This window comes from Pantherophis guttatus, chromosome 1 (genome assembly GCF_059756535.1).
Source record: "Pantherophis guttatus breed Tessera chromosome 1, ASM5975653v1, whole genome shotgun sequence".
NCBI classification, from domain to species: Eukaryota; Metazoa; Chordata; class Lepidosauria; order Squamata; family Colubridae; genus Pantherophis; species Pantherophis guttatus.
The window spans coordinates 145316407-145339836 of NC_142063.1; the positions used below are offsets into that span (position 1 = coordinate 145316407).

At 41.4% G+C, this 23430-nt stretch overlaps 1 protein-coding gene across 4 annotated transcripts in view; it reads right to left on the reverse strand.

Moving 5' to 3' along the window:
* Positions 1–23430, reverse strand: part of ACVR1C (activin A receptor type 1C) — a 59860-nt gene that overhangs the window by 7964 nt on the left and 28466 nt on the right. For 2 of the 4 annotated variants that reach the window (XM_034425469.3, XM_034425486.3), the window contains exons 3-5: positions 13783–14028; positions 8216–8446; positions 703–870 (exon numbers count right to left, since the gene is read on the reverse strand). In XM_034425469.3, the coding sequence (XP_034281360.1) occupies positions 703–870; positions 8216–8446; positions 13783–14028 (645 nt within the window). Of the gene's footprint in view, positions 1–702; positions 871–8215; positions 8447–13782; positions 14029–14613; positions 14736–23430 lie in introns of those variants that run through there. The other 2 variants (XM_034425478.3, XM_060687971.2) reach the window with 2 other exon arrangements.

Here is a 23430-nt window from a genome sequence, read left to right on the forward strand (position 1 = left end):
AAGCCACACCCACCCTGCCACGTGACCACCAAGCCACGCCCATAGAACTTGTAGGGAAAATTTTTGAATTTCACTCCTGATCCAAGTGTTAATTCAAGTAGTGCAAAAGGAATACAGGATGTGGAAAAAGCAAGATAACAACAGAACTTAGACTTACATACTGCTTCACAGTGCTTTACAGCACTCTCTAAGTGGTTTACAGAGTCAGCCTATTGCCCCCAACAATCTAGGTCCTCATTTTCCTGACCCCGAAAGAATGGAAGGTTGAGTCAACCTTGAGCTTTCGAGATCTGAACTGCCAAACTACTGGCAGCTGGTGATCAGCAGAAGTAGCCTGTAGTACTGCATTTTAACCACTGTGCCACCGCAGCTCTTAAGATAAAGGACTTCTTCATGATTACATAGAATTTTAATAATTAGTCACATGCCAATCCCAGATTGTAAGTCAGAGAGAGGAGGAGCAAATGATACTCAATCTAATGGAGAAGGCAAGTTTTCGCCTCTCCTAAAGTTGCCAGGTATTATAGTGCTGCTGGAAGAGGAGGACAATTATTATTCCTGGTTAAACCAATGTGTGGATGTCAATTAAGTTGAGTTAAGCTTGGTTGCCCCATTAAATATATCCCTCTAACTTCTCTTCAAGTTATTCCTAAATCTTATGACTTCAACAGAAAGAAAACTGCATTGAAAAGGGTTTTATACCTTGGGTTCCAACGATTTCCATGTGCAGATGTGCTAGACCACTGGCTATTGAAAATGTCATCTTAATCATTTCATCAGCTGTCACAGTGTTGCTGTTTAAGTAGTCAAACAAAGAGCCTTGCTGATAATATTCAGTTACAAGCCACAGTTGAGTCCAGGTCCCATTGTCTATGGAGAGAGATTACAAAAAAAAAAAAAAAGCATGTACAGTTGGTTTAATCATTCCAAGGTGCATCAGATTTGCAAAACCTGTTGATTTTTGGTAGGAAAGATTTGGCACTACTAACGTGGCTATATAAAACATACTAGAATGGAGTTTCATATATTAAAGCCTCAATCCTCAACACTGCGGAATACGTCTCACTGAATGCAGAGGCCGGTTTCCAAATAAACATGCATGGGATCAGCATGAGCTATATTTACGAGCATAAGACTCATTATTTCATTTCATTTCATTTCATTTTCATTTTATTTTATTAGATTTCTATACCGCCCTACTCCCGAAGGACTCAGGGCGGTGCACAGCCAAACAATAAAAACACATACAATACAAAATTTAAAAAATAGAATAAAATCAAATTAAATAATTTTGGCCCCGACAAATTTAAAACCCCAAACTTTTAAAACCAATTTAAAATTGAATATATAAAATACTAAAAGATATTTAAAATTTTTAAAATCTTTTATAAAAGAGGGGGAAAATTAGGCCAGGCCGGCCTGGTGAAATAGTAAGGTCTTTTAGGTGCGGCGGAAGGTGCGCAGATCCGGGATCCTCCGTATCTCTGGGGGGAGCTCGTTCCAGATAGTAGGTGCCCCCACAGAGAAGGCTTTCCCCCTGGGGGCCGCCAGTCGGCATTGTTTGGCTGACGGCACCCGGAGGAGCCCCTCTCTATGGGAGCGTACCGGCCGGTGGGAGGCTATTGGTGGTAGTAGGCGGTCCCGCAAGTACCCGGGTCCTAAGCCATGGAGCGCTTTAAAGGTGGTAACCAAAACCTTGAAGCGCACCCGGAAGACCACCGGGAGCCAGTGCAGCTCGCGCAGGAGGGGTGTTACATGGGAACGCCATGTCGCTCCCATTACCATTAGTGAAAATCAGTGCATTAGAGTAGGGGTCACCAACCTTTCGACCTCAGGGACCACTAAATTCATAATTTTAAATCCTGCGGACCACTAATATGGTTTGCCTAATGTCTGGTTGGGTGGGCGTGGCTAGGTGAGCATGTGACTGGGTGGGCGTGGCCAACTCAATGTCACTCGCGTCGAGGGTGCCTCGCCGACCTCTACTCAATCCTTCCCTCCCAGCCACTCCTCGCCTGCCCACCCAGGCCTCTTAGTTGTTGGAGCTAAGCAGCCACCACAAAAAAGTGTTGACAAAACAGCTATCTCAGTTCAAATTGAATCTGGCTGAGAAGGAGGCTCAGCAGAAGCACCTCACTGAGGACTAGGAGCATAGGTTTTCCAAGCAGAGGGAAGACCTGCGGGAGTGCAAGGCCAGGTACTGGCGCCTGGAGGCACAGCGGGCTGAAATGGTCAGCCAGTTCTTGGCCATGATGCAGCCCCACTGGAACAAGGTCCTCCGGCTCTTCTCCGCCAGCAGCGGTGCTTCCCTCCAGTCTTTGCCCAAAGCCCCACACCAGGAGATTGAAGCAGACCCCAAGTTGGAATTTGTGTCCCCTTCTGACCCACACAAAAAGACTCCGAAGGGGGAGACTCTCTGCAGCAACACAAACATTCATTGCACATATCCGGCCCATGGGCCATAGTTTGAGGACCCCTGATTTAGTGCAATATAAAAAATGCAAATAATTTTTCTGCGGATCACCAAAATTTTCTCACAGACCACCAGTGGTCCACGGACGACTAGTTGGTGACCGCTGCATTAGAGGGAGGGCAGGCAGGGGTATGTTTTGACTGTTTATCTGCCTTGTAGTTCATCTGCCTCTTTATAGGACTTAAACTAAAGTGCTATAGTCCAGCCACGCTAACTGTTTCCTTAGACTAGCGGTGACGAAACTTTTACTCACTGAGTGCCAAACAGAGACGCACTTTACTTACTCGCAGCTCCTCCCCTGTGCGCTGATGCATAACCACACCATCTGCACATGTGCACAGCTTTCTCACGCCCCGTGTGCTGCGCACGCAACCGCACCATGTGTGCATGCACACGGCTTTTGCGCGGCTTCCCCTGTGCACTATGTGTGCAATTGCACCATCTGCGCATGTGCGCTGCTTTTGCACGGCACCCCCGTGCACTGTGCACGCAATTGCACCATCTGCGCATTTGCACAGCTTTCACACACGCATGCACAAGAGAACTCCAAAGACCAGTTGGGTCTCCAGAATTGTGTGCATGCGCACCGGAGGCCCAAACACCAGCTGGGGAGCATGCGAATATGCAGCTGCAGGTGAGTTGGGTGACAGCTCGCGTGCCCGGAAAGATGACTCTGCGTGCCACCTTGGGCACGCGTTCCATAGGTTCGCCATCACGGTTTTAGATAGTATCTTTACAAATTCATTGACATGCTGCTTCTATGTGTCATGGATCCTTCTCTTCAAAGACAAAGACATTTAAATGATAGTAAAATTGTGACTATCTCAAATTGTCAGATGAGCACCCATTCATGTGGCATTCTCATGAAACAAAAATGGGTTTAAGGCATATGGAACTATTATAGCAAAAAGTGGAAATGATTCCTGGGGTTTTTTAAACTAGGCTATTTAAGAATGTTTTAGGAAATAAATAGACCCAAGATCACGATAGCTCTTCTCCAACCAAAGAAGCAATCAACTTTTTAAGGATCAGATATCATTCTTTAAAAAAAAAAATGTTCATACAGGAAAAGAAAGAGACCTGTAGTACCTTTACTTCTCTTAATTGCTTAGCTGCTATAAAAGTCTTGCCTTCTTTGGAAATCTCCATCCAGAATTGTATATTCTTGATTCCAGCACAACCAATAGATTTAAGCAGAATGTAATTAACGGGTCAAAATCTCTCTGAGCCCAAAGTCCCAGCAGCTGCACACCAACAGGAGAAGAAAGAAGCCATATTCACTGGCCTCCACTCCTCTTTACTACAGCCCTTAATAGTACAATGCTACAATTCCCCTGAAAATATAACCAAGAGGCCAGAGGATATTTGCTCCTTGGTCAGAATAAAAAAACCCACAGGAGGCGATTTATTTAAAAGAGCCTCTGGAATTCATCCTACCACAGGACTATATCTTAAGAGCACTTTATAGTGTGTGTAAAAAACACACAAAACAAATATAAGATAACAAATAGTCTTTGAAATGCAGCCACATCCAACTTTATTTAAATTTAACTGAGAATGGGTACTTTGACCTTGATTAAATTCTTCGCCTCTTTCCTGAACCAATAAGCAATGTCCTTTGCTATCCACCCACTGAACATTTGCCATAATACTTCTATTTTCTACATAAGTTATGGTTCCACTAACTTCTGCACATATCTACATTCTTGTCACACTATTTCTTTGACTAGGCAACACTATGCAGCATGTAGAAAAAAGACTAAGAAGCAGTCATCCGAAGACATTAAAGGCGAGTGATAAGAAAAAAGAAACAACAGCTCTGTTTACCATTTACTACACTATTCATTATACTTCTCTCGATCTTTCTATCCTTGTTCCCGCAGGTCCATATACCCTTTCACACATTTTATTCTTAACCGATTTATGGGTTTAACCACCCAGTAACAATAATTCTCTTGAGCAGATTAAAAGTGAGCCGAATAATGTCAAGCACAGGAAAGAATTTAAATAAAGTATGCAAAAGCTGCTACTGAGTGAGGACTTAAAATATTCCCAAAGCTATATTGATAGCATCTCTGATTCCTGGAAAAAGTATGAATACCCTCTGCCTGTGATGAGACAGGGACCTTTTGAGTTGGGTTTTGCACAGATCGGGTTTCCCCCTTGCAGCCGGCCAATTTCTCCTTGACATTTTTATTTCATTTCGTTTATAATGTTAGCTGTTGAATGCAGCAACTTAGGTCTATAGAAGCCAAAGCTATGCTAGGCTATATCCTCATATTTGTTTGTATGTTCATTTATTAAAATTTTATATTATTTTCAATTATTATTGGCATCAAATACAATTTATAATTTTTTTTTATTTGATTCATTTGATATATTCCCCTCCTTTCTAGCAGGAATCACACTTTACCTTTACTTTTTCTTTTCTGTTAACATAGGTATGGAGATAGCTAATAAAATTAAAAATCAGAGTACAGATGGTACAAAGATAAATAAAAATTAATCCTGCTGTTAATTAACAATTAAAAGCATGATGAAAGGCAAACTATTCTGGTATGTACATCATAGGAATTTCCTGGGGGCGGGGGAGGGGAAGGCCAGGTTGTAGTACATATCTTGCTGTTGGGTTTTCTCCAGCTTTGGGAGATGAACACCCAAATATTAGAATCTTGAACTAAAGAACAGAGAACTTAGCAGCAAACTATGTACGTGTACAATATGACACCTTGCACCAGTCAGCAGCCCAGCTATTATTTATTTATTTATTTATTTATTTATTTATTTATTTATTTATTTATTTATTTATTTATTTATTTTAGGAAATTTATATTGCCACCTATTCGCACATGGCGACTCAAAGCGGCTTACCGGAATATAAAAACCTCATATATAAAACAATAAAACTAATAAAAGAGAATAATCACATAATAAAATAATATAATAACCCCCCACCCCCACCCCAATCATTGCATTGAATATCAACTAGCATTGGTTGCAAGTTCTAGGGAGTCCTATGTAAAGTGCATTGCAACGGTCACATCAGGCTGTAACCAAGACATGGATAACTGTCACCAAATCCAACCAATTCAAGAAGAGTTGCTGCAACCTGCCAACATATTTCTTGTCATGACTGCTACTTACAAATCTTGGGACATTCCAGCTGAGGAATAATTTCAGTTTGTGGATCTAGCCTTTTAAAGAGAGTGTAACCCTGTACAAAACGGTCTCAAACCTGGGATTCAGTTTTATAATGGCAGCTTTGCCTTGCCTAAATTTAATTTCAGCTTTCCCCCCCCCTGCGCCCCCCCCCCCGGCTTCAATCTATCACCACGCTTATACAACATTGAAAGATTTCTAGCAGCTTCCCTGAAGCTGCATGATCAGGAACAACAGAGCTTGGTATCATCAACTTAATAATGACGACCTATTCTAAAACTCAGAATGATTTCCGCCATCAATTTCATTAGGAAAACTGAACAGCACACAGATCAAAATGAAAAAACTGGTAGATATTGCAGATCAATGGCCTAGATGTCAAAACAGTAGTTTCCTAGCACCAAGTTTTGGACAAAACCTGACAGAAGAACTACAACTATTGTGAAACAGTGCCCCCTAAGGTCCAACCTTGGCAAAGAATTCAGAAAAAAATATCACTGAGGCGCACAGGAGAACTAGGAAGGCTGTGTAGTACCTACCCACTCCTTGCAGCCAGTTTCTAGCATGCCATTCATCAATTGCCAGAAATGCAATTGAAATGGGTCCAGGTCATAAGTACCATGCCTTCTTAGTTTGCTTTCCAGAAATAGAATATTTGTAATTTGTTATAACTGCCCAGAGAGAGTGAGGGAGCTTCTTCAACAGAAGCCAAAGTTTCCTCTTTTAGGCAGAGTGAAATCCCCCCCTGCTACCAGGGAAGCACTTAATATTTATGCTGTTCTTATCCTTTAATATCTACAAGCTAGAAGAATTCAAAGTAAGAAGACCAATTAAGTGTCATTCATATGGCCTTCCCCAACACTAAAGCCCAGGTCACGATACAAATGATTTTATCCGTAAAGATTTATTCAAAGTGCTCCTAGCTAGCCACTGACTATTCTAACTCTCCTTCTCTGTCAGCTTGACAAAGGAAATGTCTCACAGCATAGGGGGGGAAAGCAGTGACCACATCTATGTGGAAACAACAGCACTAGAGCAATTATTTGTTGTCTCCACTGTTGTGAGTTAAGCTTCAGACAGGCCTTAATTTTTGTTTAATCTGTTTCAGAGGTTGTCCTACCTGTTTCATCAACTCCTTAGAAATCTAAGGGAATGAAAAGGAATAGGGTTTATTTTATTTATTTATTTTATTTGTCAAGCATATATAAGATAACAGGTAAAAGTATAAACATAATTTGAATACATGAAAAGAGTAAGAGTAAAAAGGAATATTAGGACAGGGACAGCAGGCACCCTGGTGCTCTTATGCACGCCCCTTACAGACCTCCTAGGAATGGGGTGAGGTCAACAGTAGACAGTTTAAGGTTCAAGTTTTGGGGGTTTGGGGAAGAAACCACAGAGTCAGGTAGTGCATTCCAGGCATTGACCACTCTGTTACTGACGTCATATTTTCTGCAATCGAGTTTGGAGCGGTTTACCTTGAGTTTGTATCTATTATTTGCTCGTGATTGTTGTGGTTAAAGCTGAAGTAGTCATTGACAGGTAGGACATTGTGGCAGATAATTTTATGTACTACACTTAGGTCAGACTGAAGCCGACATAGTTCTAAATTGTCTAAGCCCAAAATTTGAAGTCTAGTGGCATAAGGTATTTTATTGCAGGTAGAGGAATGGAGGACCCTTCTCATGAAATATTTCTGGACTCTCTCAATTGTATTTATGTCTGATATGCAATGCGGGTTCCAGACAGATGAGCTGTATTCGAGAATTGGTCTAGCAAATGTTTTGTATGCTCTAGTTAGTAGTACAATATTACCAGAGAAGAAGCTACGCAAGATTAAGTTAACAATTCTTAATGCCTTTTTGGAAATGTTGTTACAGTGGGCTCTGGCACTTAGATCTTTAGAAATGATTACTCCAAGGTCCTTAAGGATAAGGATATTTAGAGGCTGTAATATTTACATCAAACACACAGAAACATCATATGCACACACACACACACACACACACATACACACAGTATATATATATCTCATATATATGTGCATGTGCTTCCCAAAGGCCACTGATCATCTTTGTTGTCCAGGCAGAATGGATATGGGACTAGTGCTTACTCACAGCACAACTACAGAATATGTCTTTCCTCTATTTTCCAGATCCAAAGCATGATAAACTAAGCCAGTGATGGTGAACCTAAGACCCACATATCAAAGGTGACATGCCCCAGCACTTTGGGTGATACACCAGTGTTCACCAACACCCTACAACAACTATTCCCAATGGCAAGCCCCATTCTTGTGTGATTTGCAGAAGGCTGGGGTGTGTGCTTTTGTGCAGCCTCCAAAAAAGAAATTGCACAAGAATGGGACATGTTTTCACAGTTTTCAGAGGCTACAGAGACAACAGAGGAGAATTCTCTAAAGTTCGCCATTGCTGAGCTAAGCTTTTCAAAACAGATGTAAGAAGCCTCCGTTTTTTCCCTCTTTCCACAAATCTTTAAAAAAAAAAAAAGAATAGAAAAAGAATTCCACTAATCTAATCCAACACAAGACAAACATTGCAAAATTGTTTGGAAGTACGATACCCTTGTTATCAGCAGCAATAAAACCCAAGACATTTTCATGTCTCAGCATGATTGTCTGGTAGATTTCTGCTTCACGAAACCAAGACCTTTCATCTCTTGAGGAAAAGATCTTCACCGCAACATCCTCTCCGCACCATTTTCCACGCCAGACTTCACCAAATCGACCTTTTCCAACGATTTCTTGAAGAACAATAGTCCTTGCAATTGTCCTTTGCACAAGGAGAGGTAAACCTAATGAGAAAAATGTAAAATTACAGTTTTTAATTTTAAAAAAACACACCATTCTTCTTTAAAAGGCTTAATATTATGCTAATACAATCTCATCTCATTCAAATCAGCGACAAGACTGAGTGTTTTTCTATCACACGCCCTTGAACAAACTCAAAAGCAGGAGGCTTTTTCAGCATGGAAAATTCAAGGGGAAATTATGTACCCAGAGTTTGACTGTAAGGAGGGGTGCATTTTTCATACATTATAATAATGTCGTTATAAGAACTCACCATCATTGCAATGTAAGTAACTCTCAATTTCCAAATAGGACTTCTCTGCATTCATGAAAGTTAACCCACATTAAATATTTTCCAAACTTTTTTTTCTCATTTCATACCTAATAATGACATAGTCAACTGCTGTTGTGCCTCACCCAGCAACAAATCTATTTTGGCCTTCTATAGCAGCAGTGGAAATCTGTGATCCTGTAGTTGTTGCTGAGTTACAATGCTCAGCAACTACAGCCAGCACAGGGATAAATAAACTGCTCATCAGACTGAAAAATGGAATCAGGAGATGGCTTTTTAAACCTTTGTTTTCCATTTGGGATAGAAACATACTGGAGAGTAGAGGATGTGCTTCTCGGCATATGCAGAGTAATTAGGTGGGAAAGCATTTCACTGAAAAAGTAAAATGCTTATTACGTTACCTTAGATGCAGAGTATAGGTTTATTTATTTATTAAATTTATATGCCACCCACCTTGCTATCCAGAGCATTTAGCCCAGCTATCAGTGAATGCTAATAGATACATGAACATAGGAAGGTCTTATTTTTTACCTAAACTGCTTCTTTCAGAAATGGAAACATGGCAGAGGCAGACAGACAGATATACAGGTAAATATAAAGGTTTGTTCGACTAACAATAGGCCAAATGAGATTTAGATACAAGGGTAGCATGAGAAGTACCTTATGCAACTCTGGCCATTTGTCCCAGTGATCAAAATAGGCTCTTAAGGGTCAAGAGTGATGCATCACCTCAAAGGTATTATAGTCAGTGACTGTCTGGAAGCATGTTCCAGGTGCTGCCTAATGATATCAACTAAGAGTGGCATAACCCTCATTAAGCTCTCTTCAATAGAATAGGTCTTTTTTAAGGCAGCACTTAGATGATTCAGCTTAGAAGAAATGAAAGTTCAGTCACTGACATCAATTCACATTAAGCACAGTTTTAAGCAAGAGCTCCATCTAAATCTATACTTATTTCAGAACAAAAGTTACTGGCACAAAACATCCGGGAATTGTCATCATGAGTCTGACTTTTGAAGCCAAAACATGTCTGGAAGCACTGTAGAAATGTCCATTATTGTAGATTGATAATGAAGAACCCATTCCACACTTGGCTCATAGTCAGATGTTACTTGGAATGTCAAAAATGATTTTCCCCTGGCAAATTTCTCTTCTTTCTACAGTTATATATTCAGAATATTCAGAAGGCAGCTAAAATTTCTAATCCAACTAGTGGCTTTACTAGATGACAGATGATAGGACAGACAGGCATGATAGATCAGCAGTCCCCAACTTTTGGGCACTAGGGACTGGTTGAGTGAAAAAAAATATTTTCCATGGACCAGGGGGTGTTATTTAACATGCTATCTAGATCCCATGCATGCACAGATGACACTTCACTCACTTGTGAGGCCCAGTTCCTAAAAGGCCAAGGATGGGGATTGGGGACCCCTGAGACAGATAATAGGATAGACAGGCAGGATGATAGGACAGACAGAAATTGGGGCACTGTCAGAAATTTTACCATGGAAGTTTCTATTGTTCTGTAATAATAATGTGTGAAGATTGAAAACAAATAAAGTGGTCTGTTACTACAAATCAAATCCAATGAGAAGAGGATATCACAAAGAATGCATCAGTTTTGGAAAGTACAACATCCAGAATCAGACCTAATTGAACAGAAGCTAGCAGATCAGTGTCAATTATAATGCAAAAGAAAATATTCACCGAAGCAGAACTGGAAGAACTGCAAAAGTCTACCCAGGGCAAAAAAAAAAAAAAAAAAAAATCAAAGTAATTCAGCTGGAGAAAGGGGGATGACAGTAGAGGAAGCCAGCATAGGCTGTTGAATAGTTTTCATTTCCAAACCAGGCACCTCTTCCTGCTCCTCAGAAAGAACAAAGCCCTCTAACCAAAAATAAAAATAGCTGACATAAAACAAAAAAATAGCTGAGTATCTCGAACAGCGCACACACACACACACACACACACACACACACACACACACACACAAAGAATAAGGTTGCCTGCATTGAAATTTCTTCCAAAGAAACAATTAGCACAAGTATTAAAACATGCCAATACTGTAATCTCAAATATAAACACCAGCTCACTACAAGAAACAAAACTGACGTACAGCGTAGCTGCACGTCATAATTGAAGATCTTGGAAGCAAAATCAGCAAAAAAGGAAAAAAGTCAGTGCACCACCAAAATGGGAGATCAGGTTAGAAAAATAAGATTAGCATGCTAAGATTAGACCCAAGCAAGCCAGAACAAATAAAAGCTGAAGAACAAGAAGACCAAAAAAATACCTGATCAAGAAATATTAACTTAGAAACAGGAAGATCAAAGAAGCACTGGAAGTAATAAAGTAGCAAATAAAAGCCATATCCAAGTAGGATTTGAAGCTGGAATTGCTCTACAGGCAGGCTCTCCAGTTTCAGTCAAATGAGAAACATGTTTTACAAATCCTTCAATGGAAGAGTGCAAGGAAGCAGCCAACATCTGACCAAGAAAAACAGTGAAGTTCTGGGTGCAGCTATAGGCCAACCCAAAGAAATACAACAAGAATGCAGCTTGGATAAAGGAAGTAGATAAGGGGGAAAAGAAGCTGAAACAAAAGATCTTGTAATACCAGCACACATAGTGGAGAAAAGGGTAAGGAAGATTAAGAATTGGTCAGTAGCAGGTGAAGATGAATTGACATAGGTTTTGGTTGAAACATCTGACTGATCTACATCCACTCATTGCCAAGCAGTTTAATAGCATACTGCAAGGAGGTGAAATTGAAGATTGGCTAACATCTGGCAAAGCCTATCTGGGGCAGCATCAGGCAACGTCAGGCCAATTACCTGCTTACCAACAACTTTCAGATTGCCATTGTGTCTAATGCAGTCCAACAGCATCTAGCTGAAAACAATCTTTTTCCACCTGAGCCAAAAGGAAACTGCCCAAACAGCAGAGGAATTTTTTAAAAAATCAGGTCCTAACTGACAAGATGATTTTGGAAAACTCAATTGGTCAATAAAAATGCCAAATCCAGTCTAAATATCAGGCTGACCGGGTGACCAAACATAATAATAATATTTAATTAATTAAAATTGTATGCTGCCCATGTCCTATCACTCTGGGCAGATAATTATAAATAATAAATTGGTTGTTACTTAACATATATTTAGATTTACACCATCCAGAAAAAATGCTGTCAGAATACTTTAAAGTATATTCCCAAATGCAATTTAAAACTGTGGGAAGGGACAGGACAACAGCAGAACGGATTGAAACAAAAACAAATGGTGCTAAGATTCAATTCAGCAATAGCAATTAGATACAGTTTAAGTAAATATGTATTTAACAATTTGCCCTTTATGTCATATTAAAGACTACCCTTCAGCAGAGGTGCTCTTCAGACCATACTCCCTATGTTGTGCATGCCTATTTTATATGATAGTCATACGCTGCATTTCATATACCTCTTGAGTAATAGATGTGCCTCATCCAAACAACAAGAGATTTGCTCCACTACAAAAGTGCTCCAGACCATATGCAAGAGTCATGCAATATGCATGAGAATCTGTGCAGCTTACTCTCTGTAGGGCCAAAGGTTCATCCCAAGACAAGCGTTTTCCCACTAATAAAAAAGTAAGATTTTACGTACCGCCTCAGTTCTGAGACTTGGCATTTACGGGCAGTTTTGAAAGATAAAAAAAGCATAGTTCTTCATAAAGGGCAACTTTGGCAACATCTTATAAGATGCATCACAAATAAGGGCTTATTCTTAGTTACCATAGCAGCTGGTGCAATGAAACTTCTCCCACTCAGCTCTGGCAAAGTAAAGACCTTAACGAGGAATCAGTGCTCTAGAGACATTCTCACTGGGCCATTGTACAGCAAGGTACATACAACTGTCTGTAAGAAGGGACAGAAAACCTAATGATTTTAGAACCCTCTTGCTGTGTTTTTTCTGGAGCTCAAAAATTAACTTAGGCATAATTTTGCACTAGGCAACTATTCAGGTTCAGTGTCAAGTTTGAGCTTTCAATCCTTATGCATAATAGTACATCAGAGAAGTCCTTTTTAAATTGTTATTTAAATTTGGTTTTAAATTGTTTCTAACTTTTGTATTTCTGTATTTTATCCTGTGCCTGTTCACCGTCCTGAGTCCTTCGGAAGGACGGTATACAAATTTAATAAAACATAAACATAAACATAAATATACTGCCTGTTCCTCCCCAACCCCCGTTTTAGTATTTATTCAAGATTACCCTTTCCTATAGAAGTAGATGGAGATTGAATTTTAAAAAACAAAACAAAACAAACAAACTATGAAATGACTGAGGGATCTCTTTATTTAAAAGTGTTGTAGGGTCATACAGTATAGGTACATACAGTATATAAACTCTCTCTCTCTGTGTGTATCAATGTGATGTAAATTTTAAAAACTAAACTATTTCGCCCTATTTCCATGGGATGTGGAGCAATGTTGTGGAATGTGATTATTTCAATAGCCTTTTGATCCTGTGTGTGATCTTGGGGTACTTATTTCTGACACAGAAAGAATCAAGTCTGCATCAACTCCTAGATAGCAGGGGTGTCAAATTCTATTTCATTGAGGGCTGCATTAGTATTGTGTTTGATCTCGGGGGACCAGAGTGGCCGTGGCCAGAGTGGGTGTTGCCAACTTGATGTCACTCATGTCGGGGGTGCCTGGCACGAATGCTCTGCCAGCAAAAACAGCTCCCAAGCTCCATTTCCAGCTGCGATGGTCTCCTGCAACCCTCTGCCAGCTAAAATGGAGCTCGGGAGGGCTGCACACTGCCCTCCTGAGCTCCGTTTTTACTGGCAGAGGCACTGTGGGCTAGTCCTTCACTGTTTCCAGGGCAGCCCTGTGGGCCAGAACTAAACACCCCATGGCCAGATCCGCCTCCCTGGGTCTTGAGTTTGACACCCTTATGATATAGTAACTGTCCTCATGCACAAATGCATCACAGGGATCTCCACCTTAAAGGGTGGGAAAAAACTATACACCTAAGAAAACTGAAATTGACTCTGGGGCACATAAACATACCAGATCCAGAACCCGATGTTGTCATGTCAAAAATTAGATCTTTGAGAGATTTTCCTGGGTTCACCAGATTACACTCAGAGAGAGGTTCTTCAATATTTGGCCTTCTTTTCTTTCTGTGTCTGCAGAAGTGTCCTTGGCACGTGTAGGCTGCCAGCAGTAAAACAATAGACAACACACACACTGGTATGGTTATAACTACAGTCAGCTCCACAGGTCCTAGCTTTGATTTGTTTGAAGGTTCTTGACCTTGAAAACACACAGAAAAAAAAATCAGAATTGCAATTTTTAACCTTAGAAGAGATTTAAATGCATATTTTGGAAGGATTTACATTATATTTTGCTGGGGGGGGAAACCTGATCTTGGCTCCACTTAATGGAGCTTAAAATAAATAAGACAAAAAAATTATAAGATAAAGCAAATGAAACTAAAATGAGATGGAATATTTTATTCATTCGCTGTTTCTCAGGCTGTTGGCCAAGGAGACCTCTAGTGTTAGGTACAAGATATATTTGGCTTCCAAATAAGTATACATGAAAGGATGCTAGCTAGAATGGAGTGGATAAATGAAGCTTTATTTATTTGAGTTTGCATTCAGCTTTTTGCAAAACAATAATATGCAGCCAATTCTGCAAGAGCAAGAAAAACATCAAGAACAAGAACAGTTCAACCATTACCCACTGAGGAGGTGGACTCCCCTTCACAGGACACGTTCAAGAAAAGGCTGGACAGCCATTGGTAATGTTTTGTTTAATTAGGATTTCTGTACTACACAGGGTTAGACATTGTGGGTTAAATGACTTTTTCAGCCCTACGGTTCTATTGTTATCTACCTCTTTTCAGATTGTTTCCTTGATTGCTGGTATAACCTGACATATTCCAAAAGTGTAGAGTCTATTTCCATATACTGAATTAACTCCAGGTTCAAAGGGGTAATTGTGGGTAGAGAAGACCCATAACAAGTCTCCAACAATATCCCCTCAAGAGTACAAGAAACCATGTGATGATAGGTTACTGTCACAAAAAAAAAAAAGAAAGAAAGAAAGAAAGAAAGAAAGAAAGAAAGAAAGAAAGAAAGAAAGAAAGAAAGAAAAAGGGTGAAGTAGATATAAATTTAAGTGAAAAATCAGCCTTACAAAGAAGGAAAGAAAGGTTCAATAGGTTCAGGCTAGTGATTAAATATTCGGATGACAGTATGTAACTCGCTAATATCCAGATTGATGAAAGATATTCGTTACGCACAGTCACTCATGCCCTCGTCACCTCTCGTCTGGACTATTGTAATGCTCTCTACATGGGGCTCCCCTTGAGGTGCACCCGGAGCCTCCAACTGGCGCAGAGTGCGGCCGCGCAGGTGGTTATGGGAGCAACATGGAGCTCCCATGTAACACCTCTCCTGCGCGAGCTGCACTGGCTCCCGGTGGTCTTCCGGGTGCGCTTCAAGGTTCTGGTTACCACCTTTAAAGCGCTCCATGGCTTAGAACCTGGTTATTTACGGGACCGCCTACTACCACCAACAGCCTCCCACCGACCAGTACGCTCCCACAGAGAAGGGCTCCTCCAGGTGCCGTCGGCCAAACAATGTCGGCTGTCGGCCCCTAGGGGGAGAGCCTTCTCTGTGGGGGCACCGACAATCTGGAATGAGCTCCCCCCAGAGATACGGAGGATCCCGGATCTGCGCACCTTCCGCCGCGAGTTGAAGACGCTTTTATTTCATCAAGCGGGCCTCGCCTAAATCTTCTCCCTTTTAAGTGTAAATTTTAAATTTTTAATGTATTTTAAAATTATGGGTATTTTAAATTATGGGTATTAATTCAGCCAAATTTATTTAATTCATTTTATTTGATTTTAAATTTTGTATATCTATGTGTTTTATTTCATGGCTGTACACCGCCCTGAGTCCTTCGGGAGTAGGGCGGTATAGAAATTCAATAAATAATAATAATAATAATAATTTTTATTTTTATGTATAATGAACAATCCTTCAAGTTAGAACACAATCTTTTTTAGAAGATAAAATTACTAAAGATACCTAATAAACATTTCTTATGAGAAATAAAATACAGAGCAGCCCATGTAATTTTCCTGAAAAGATTAGGAGAACTTGTCTTACAATAAAATAAGAATAAATATAGACATGACCAAGAGGGCATAGGTCACCCTGCAGAATACACAATGATAAAATAACACTGCCCTAAATTTAACTAATTACTTAGTCACGTGCAGCCAAGTTCTCCGCTTCTGTAAATAAATCCCGTGTCATCATAGATAAGCTTATCACCGAAACCAAGATTGTGGACCTGCTACTGATATACTAAGGCTCTACACACATTATTCCACTAAAGGAGAACCTAAGTATTGAGGGTGGCTGTTGAGGAAGTGAGCCCATGCAAAACACATACCACTGTCTGCCAGCTCATTGAGCATGGCCTTCTGAAAAAGGGAAACAATATAAAGAGAGAACATAGCTACAGAAGCTCAGGCATGACAGATGGTATGGACCATACCCTTCCATTACTGACTTTGACTATATATAACCTGGGCCCGGTAATGTCAGAGATCTGCCCAGCCACCCAGAGGGGACCGTCCGCATAATTCCTTGCGAAGTCCGGGGACCCAAAAGAGAAACTCCTAGTCTTACTTTCGGCTTCCATGTACCCCTCAGGGGAGTAATTGGGGTGCAGCCTATCTAGGGTGCAACGGAGTCTCCGGTGCATTAAGAGCTCTGTGGGACTTTGTCCCATTGCAATGCATGGGGTAACATGTTGGGCTGCCAGAAAAGTATCAATCCTGGCTTGCCAGTCCCCCAGTCCGAGTCTGGCCAATGCCTCTTTGGCCGATCTCACAAATCTTTCAGCTTGACCATTACTGGCCAGATGAAAAGGTGCTGTGAATGCGTGACAGACCCCTAACTCAGCTAGGTACCCCTCAAATTGCACAGCTGTAAGTTGAGGCCCATTATCTGGCACCAGGGTGTCCGGTAGCCCATGCGTGGCAAATAGTTTCCAGAGCGCTTTGATTACAGCCTCTGCAGTGGTGGAGTGCATTAGAATGATCTCTAGCCACTTTGAATAAGCGTCCACCACGATCAGAAAGGTTTGACCATGGAATGGGCTAGCAAAATCGATATGAATGGGGGCCCATGGTCCTTGGGGCCTTTCCCACTCTTTGGACAGGGCCATTGGGGGAGCAGGGCGAGGCTCTTGACAGGGAGTACACTTGGCCACCCATTCATCAATGCAATCATCCATATTGGGCCACCACACATAGCTCCTGGCCAATCCCTTCATCCTCACAATTCCCGAGTGACCAATATGCAATGTGGTCAATACTTGTTCCCTTAGACACAGCAGAATCACCACCCAGTCACCCCATAGCAAACAACCCCGTTGCGTAGACAGCTCATGTTGTTTACAGACAAACAATTTAAATTCCCTGCCAACAGAGCCTTTTGGCCACCCCCTATGCACTAGGGGTGAAATGTAAAATTTGTTACTACCAGTTCTGTGGGCATGGCTTGGGGGGGGGTAATGTGACTGGGTGGACATGGCCAACTTTTTTTTTTAACTTTTCAAAACATTTTTTCTAATGTTTTGAAAAGCCTTTGCCGATCAGGCAACTCAGCTGGGATCGTCAGAGACTTTTCAAAGCATTTTTTTTACCACCTCTTCAGCCAAGAGGTTGGAGAAAACAATGCTTTGAAAAGCCTCTGACGACATAAAATATGAACGGGTAAAGATGACAAAATACTAGCCAAATTATATAATTATTTATCGGAGTATGATATGGCAGAGGAAGTAGTTAAAGAACCGATGTTAGCATGGGCCAGAAATATCGGACAGAATATAAATCTGAATGAATGGGATTCAATATGGAATAATAATCTTAAAATGACAAAAGCGACGGCCTACAAGGAAAATCAATACAAGCTGTTTTATAGATAGCACATGGCCCCAGCTAGGATAGCGAAGATCTACCCCAATTCGAGCCCTAAATGTTGGAAATGTGACCATCAGCTGGGTACTTTCTATCACTGCTGGTGAACTTGTAATCAGGCACAAAAATTTTGGAGGATGATATGGATGTGGATTAGGGAAATAATAAAAGAAAATTTTGATTTCGAACCAAAAGCCTTTCTCCTGGGAATCCTGAAAATTGAATATGCAAAAAAGAAAAAGTAGTTAATTATACATATAATGGCAGCTGCTAGAATTTCCTTTGCCCAGTATTGGAAAGAAAAACAAATACCACCTCAAGAACATGTTATCGGGAAAATACTGGAGTGTGCCGAAATGAACAAATTGACTTTAGAAATTAATGACAGAGAAGATTCAGAATTTTATAGCGTGTGGGACATGAATGGATGGAGAAAAGAAATAAAGAAGGAAATAGAGTATAGAGATTAAGTATTAATCAATCAACAAAGACCATAGAGAAATGAACACTATTACATGTATTTTTAGAGACTGGAGTACTATTATCCTTAATTGTCTTAAAATTAAATTTAACTTTAAGAAACAATATCAAATAAAAGACAAGATATATATATGTGTGTGTGTGTGTGTGTGTGTGTGTGTGTGTGTGTGTGTATGTATTTGCACCACTGAACCGAAAATGTATTGAGTGTATTACTATTTGTTATAATAAAAATCAAATAAAAAAAAAAAAGAAAAGCCTCTGACGATCCCAGCTGAGCCGCGCGATCATCAGAGGCTTTTTTTTTAACTTTTAAAAGCATTTTTTGTCAGAAGAGGTTGTAGAAAAAATGCTTTTAAAAGTAAAAAAAAAAGCCTCTGATGATCATGCGGCTCAGCTGGGCATGGTGGGGGGGTGGGCGCAGGGATTTTTGCTACCGGTTCTCCGAACCACCTGCCGCCATCGCTACCGGATTGGGTGATCCGGTCTGAACCAGGAGCATTTCACCCCTGCTATGCTGTATCCAATAACAGCATAGCCCCTGCTATGCTGTATCCAATAACAGTTCGCAACACAGAATCTTTAGCAGAGGCTCTTGCACTTCAGCAGAAGTGATAGGGCCAGAATCCATAGAGTCAATAAGCAGAATAGGAATGTCTGGAGTCAGGTCCTCCAGCAAATCTGGCAGCGGGCACCTGCTGAGGACATCGGCATGCCCAAGGCTCTGACCCGGGCAATGGATGAGTCAACATGAGTAGGCAGCCAGAAAAATAGCCCACCTAGTCAGATGGGGGGGACATGGCTGCTGGGGTGGGGTGATCCCCAGCCAAAAGTCCCAGCAGGGGTTGGTGATCAGTAACGAGTTCAAAAGTCCTTCCAAACAGATACTCGTGAAACTTTTTAACTCCGGCAACAGCCACCAGGGCCTCCCTGTCCAGCTGGCTGTAATTTCTCTCAGCACTGGACAGGGTATGGGAGAAATAGGCGATGGGGGCTTCTTGTCCATTCAGCAGTCTGTGACTCAAAACAGCCCCCACGCCAAAGGGGGGAGACATCGCAGACTAAGACAAGGGGAAGCAGTTCATTGTGTTGGATGAGGAGGCTGTCGGCTGAGAGGAGTCTTTTGACAGCCACAAACGCCACGGCTTCTGCCCTACCCCAAACCCACAGAGATTTTTTCACTAATAGTTTGTGGAGCGGTTCGGCACTGTGGCTTTGTCCTTTAAAAAGATAGAATAAAAGTTTAAAAGTCCCAGGAATGCCTGCAGTTCCGCCCGGGTTGTTGGGGTAGATGGGTTGCGAATAGCCCTGACTTTGCTCTCTGTGGGGTAGATACCAGCCCCATCGATCTTATGCCCTAGAAATTCAACTGAGGGTACAGCAATCTGACATTTCTCCCTTTTAACATGTAGCCCCACGTTCCTGAATATAGTTAGCATTTTCCTTAAGCGATCCCGCAGTTGTTGCTCATAAGATATCATCGAAATAGGGTACAACCCCTGGCAGTCCCTGCAGCAGGTGTTCCATGACATTTTGAAATAGCCCAGGGGCCACGCTAACTCTGAATTGTAGTCTGGTGCACTTGAAGGCAGCTCTATGTGTTACTATAGTCTGTGCTTCCGCGGTAGTGCCATCTACCAGCAGTTGCTGGTACACCTGCGCAAGGTCAAGCTTAGCGAAAACCTTGCCGGGGCCCAAGGAATGGAGCAGGTGCTGCACAATGGGGATAGGATAGGCGCTTTGCTGGAGGGCTTTGTTTAGGATACACTTATAGTCGTCGCAGATGTGCACTGACCCATCAGATTTGAGAGGGGTGACTATCGGGATCTCCCATTTTGCATGGTCAACTGGTATTAGAATGCCCTGCCATATGAGCTTATCCAGCTCCTGGTCTATCTTAGGCTTTAGCGCAAATGGCACTCTCCTTGCCTTCATTCTAATGGGGGCTATATTAGGGTCAAGGTTAAAAGAAATAGTGGTCCCCACATACTTGCCAAGGCGCTTGTCAAAAACATCCTCGAATTTGTAGAGCAGATCGTCGTCAGGCCGCCGTTGGTGGAGTGGATTCTGGTGACCTCCATGCCCAGGGTTTTGAACCAGTCGAGTCCTAGGAGGCTCGGTAGATGTCCACTGAACACAGTGATTGGCAGCTGCTTGTTGAAATGGCTGGATTTCACCTGGAACGTCCCACAGCTTTCAATGGGAATGCGATTTCCTTGGTAGTCGTTCAGCTTTAGGTGCTGGTGTTTCAGCTGATGTTTCTTGATGTCCGGATTGCCGCTTTTAGCTTGGCCAGGACATGATGGTAATAGACGAGCCAGTGTCTATTTCCATTTGGCATGGTGATCCCTCAATTTTGACAGTTACATGCAGCTTTTTCTCCGGGGATGTTGTAGCTTGGCCAATTTGGGTCTGAAATGTCTTGGGTGTTTTGGAATAGGTGCCTCATTTTTGTTGAATGTTTCCATCCTTCTTATGAGGTCGCAGCTGACTGGCTTGATTGGCGAATGCTCTCTGTTTGTGACTGGATGGTTGACTCGCCCTGCACACCCGTGCCTAATGTCACTTTTTGTCACAGCACCTGCAAATGGCATCTTTGAAACGGCACGTCTGTCTCTGATGGAATCCCCCACAACTAGCATTATCCCTCTTATTTCTGTCAGTTTTGAAAATGTCCATCACCTTCTTCATCGCTATCAGTCAGGGTTGATTCCCTGTGGACAGGGGTAGACTTTTGTGCCACCTGGGGTGGCGCCGGTCGCTACAGGGATTCTGCTGCCTTGTTAGATGATTCATGCACTCTGGCTTTGTCTAGGGCAATGTGCAGGGTGTGGTTTGTCTTGGCCAGCAGTCGCCTCTGGAGACAAATGTCCCAGACTCCGCTGATTAGTTGCTCTAGGAGAACATCTTCTAGATCACAGTACTCGCTGTGTGTGGAGGCCTTGCGTAGTGTTGCCATGTATGTATTTATCGGCTCGCCGTCCGTCTGGAGTCTTTGCCGGAATTCATAGCGCTGAACGAACGCTGGACGGCACAGGGGCATAGTGCGTCTTCAACGTGGTCTGCAGGACCTGCCATGGTTCAGACTGCACCAATGTTCGCTCTGACAGCGATTCGGCTGTGTCAAAGACTTCGGGGCCGCAGTGACTCAAAAAAAGGGCTCACTTCTGTTTGTTGGACAGCCCTTGGAGGTCATTTGCTTCAAGGAAGCATTCAAACTGCATCATGTACGATCCCCATTTCTCTTTCACGGGATCGAACGGCGTTGGCGGTGCGAAGGCAGACATTTCTCTGCTATGCTCAGCTCGTGCAGACTTTCCCACCTGGCTGGATTCTGTTGTCAGCTCTTATTTGTGCAACCTGTCTACCTCAATCCCACCCTCGTCGCCAGTGTTAGATCGGGCAAGTGAGGAGACAGGAGACAGGTCGAAGTGAACAACAACTCTTTAATGTACAGTGAGAATCCAGCAACTTCGCAGTTCAACAGCTCTCCTTATATAGCTACTCTCCAAGTGTCTTAATCAATGAGCATTGAGATTTTTCCCGCTCTAATTTCCCTCCAAAATTAGATACATAACAAACATAGTTTCCTTTCCAAGAACATCTTTTATAAATACAAATGTCAAAAACACATTCACACATAGCTTCAAGGTTGTTAAAGGTTGACAAGTTTCAGTTGTTAACTTTTTATTATTGTTCACAATTTTCAAACCAAATTAGCTAACCTGAAAATACTGTCCTGGATTATTTAAAATTTGGCCTTTGGTCAGAATATTTCCTAACTTTGTTGGGGTGTGCAAAACTCTAACAAAACAAAAAAATCCCTATTTCACTTTACGAAACTGTTCAAGTTTAAACATTTCCATAATGCCCAAAACAACTTACTTTGTGCCTGAAGGACCAGCTTTGCAGTTGAAATGGGATGTTTCATAAGACAGAGCGGTTCAACCTTTTGCAACCCCTAAACATTTGCCTCTCCTGCTTATCAGGATAACCTGGAGATTCAGGTCAAGTAGCATCAGATTTTGGCACTACTGTTATGTCAGAGTGGCCACCAATGATAAAGATGCTATCCATAATGTTATACTAGATCAAGGGGTCAAGCCCTAATAGAGAGATTTTGCAGGATGTATGCATAGGCTCATCTGCTCTAGAAGAGTTGGATCAGATTATGTAGGCTTGCCCTAGGAGATTAACAGATCTGGCTGTATTCCAAGTAGCTCTTTGGTACTTTCCATCTCCCCCACTACACACAAACGTATTCTAAGAAATTACACAGGCTTCTTAAAAAGAACCATAGTGTTTACGTCCCTGTGAATTCCTCAAAACACTTCCCTGAAATCAATCTAAAGTATTGGGTGCTTCTATTTAAACCACATATTCTAATAATTATTTGCTTCTGTCTATATTTGAATGGCAGTTACTCCATATTAAGTACAAGTACATTGTAAGGTTAGGTATTATTTTCATGTATAGTGGAAAGTACTGCAGTTAATTCATTAACACACATTACTGCAGAAGTTAATGCATAACAGTCTACTGTAAATTAAATGAATAAAACATTCAGATGGCAGAAAATATCCGTTAGAAAACAGCAGTAATTAGATGTGATGTTCACTATTGGTATAAATATAAATGTGCTATATGTGCATTTAATTTTCATCTATGTGATGTTGAAAGTACATAAATATAGATAAGATCTTCAGAATGCCTCACAAACTATATAAGCCAATGATTATTTAGCATCCCAGAAATAAAAATCTAATCCAGGGAGTATTTTTCATCCTTGGAGACTAGCCTTCTGGGGCATACATAATCTCAGTGGATGGACTCACTATTATAATTACTTAATTTATATACCAAGCTCCCAATGTAATGAAAATAATAATATTCTCCTATATGGCATACATTATGATACATACACATCTGGATACATTCTACATCCAAACACACAACAAATTCTTATTTTCCTTTTATTCCCTCTCTTCTTTTTCCTTCATTCTGGGGTTGACAGTCAAAATGTTTTGCTTATTTTGCTTTTATTAATTGAATCCAAAAAAAACAAAGAGAGGAAAAATAAATAATATATGTGGCTGTGAAAAAAATAATAAATGAAAAACAAGAAAACTAAAAAACAGGAAATGAAAACATACTGCTCCCTAACTGGGGGCTTTTAAGAGAGACTGGACAACTATTTGTCTGAAATGGTATAGGGCCGAGGTGGCATGCAGAGG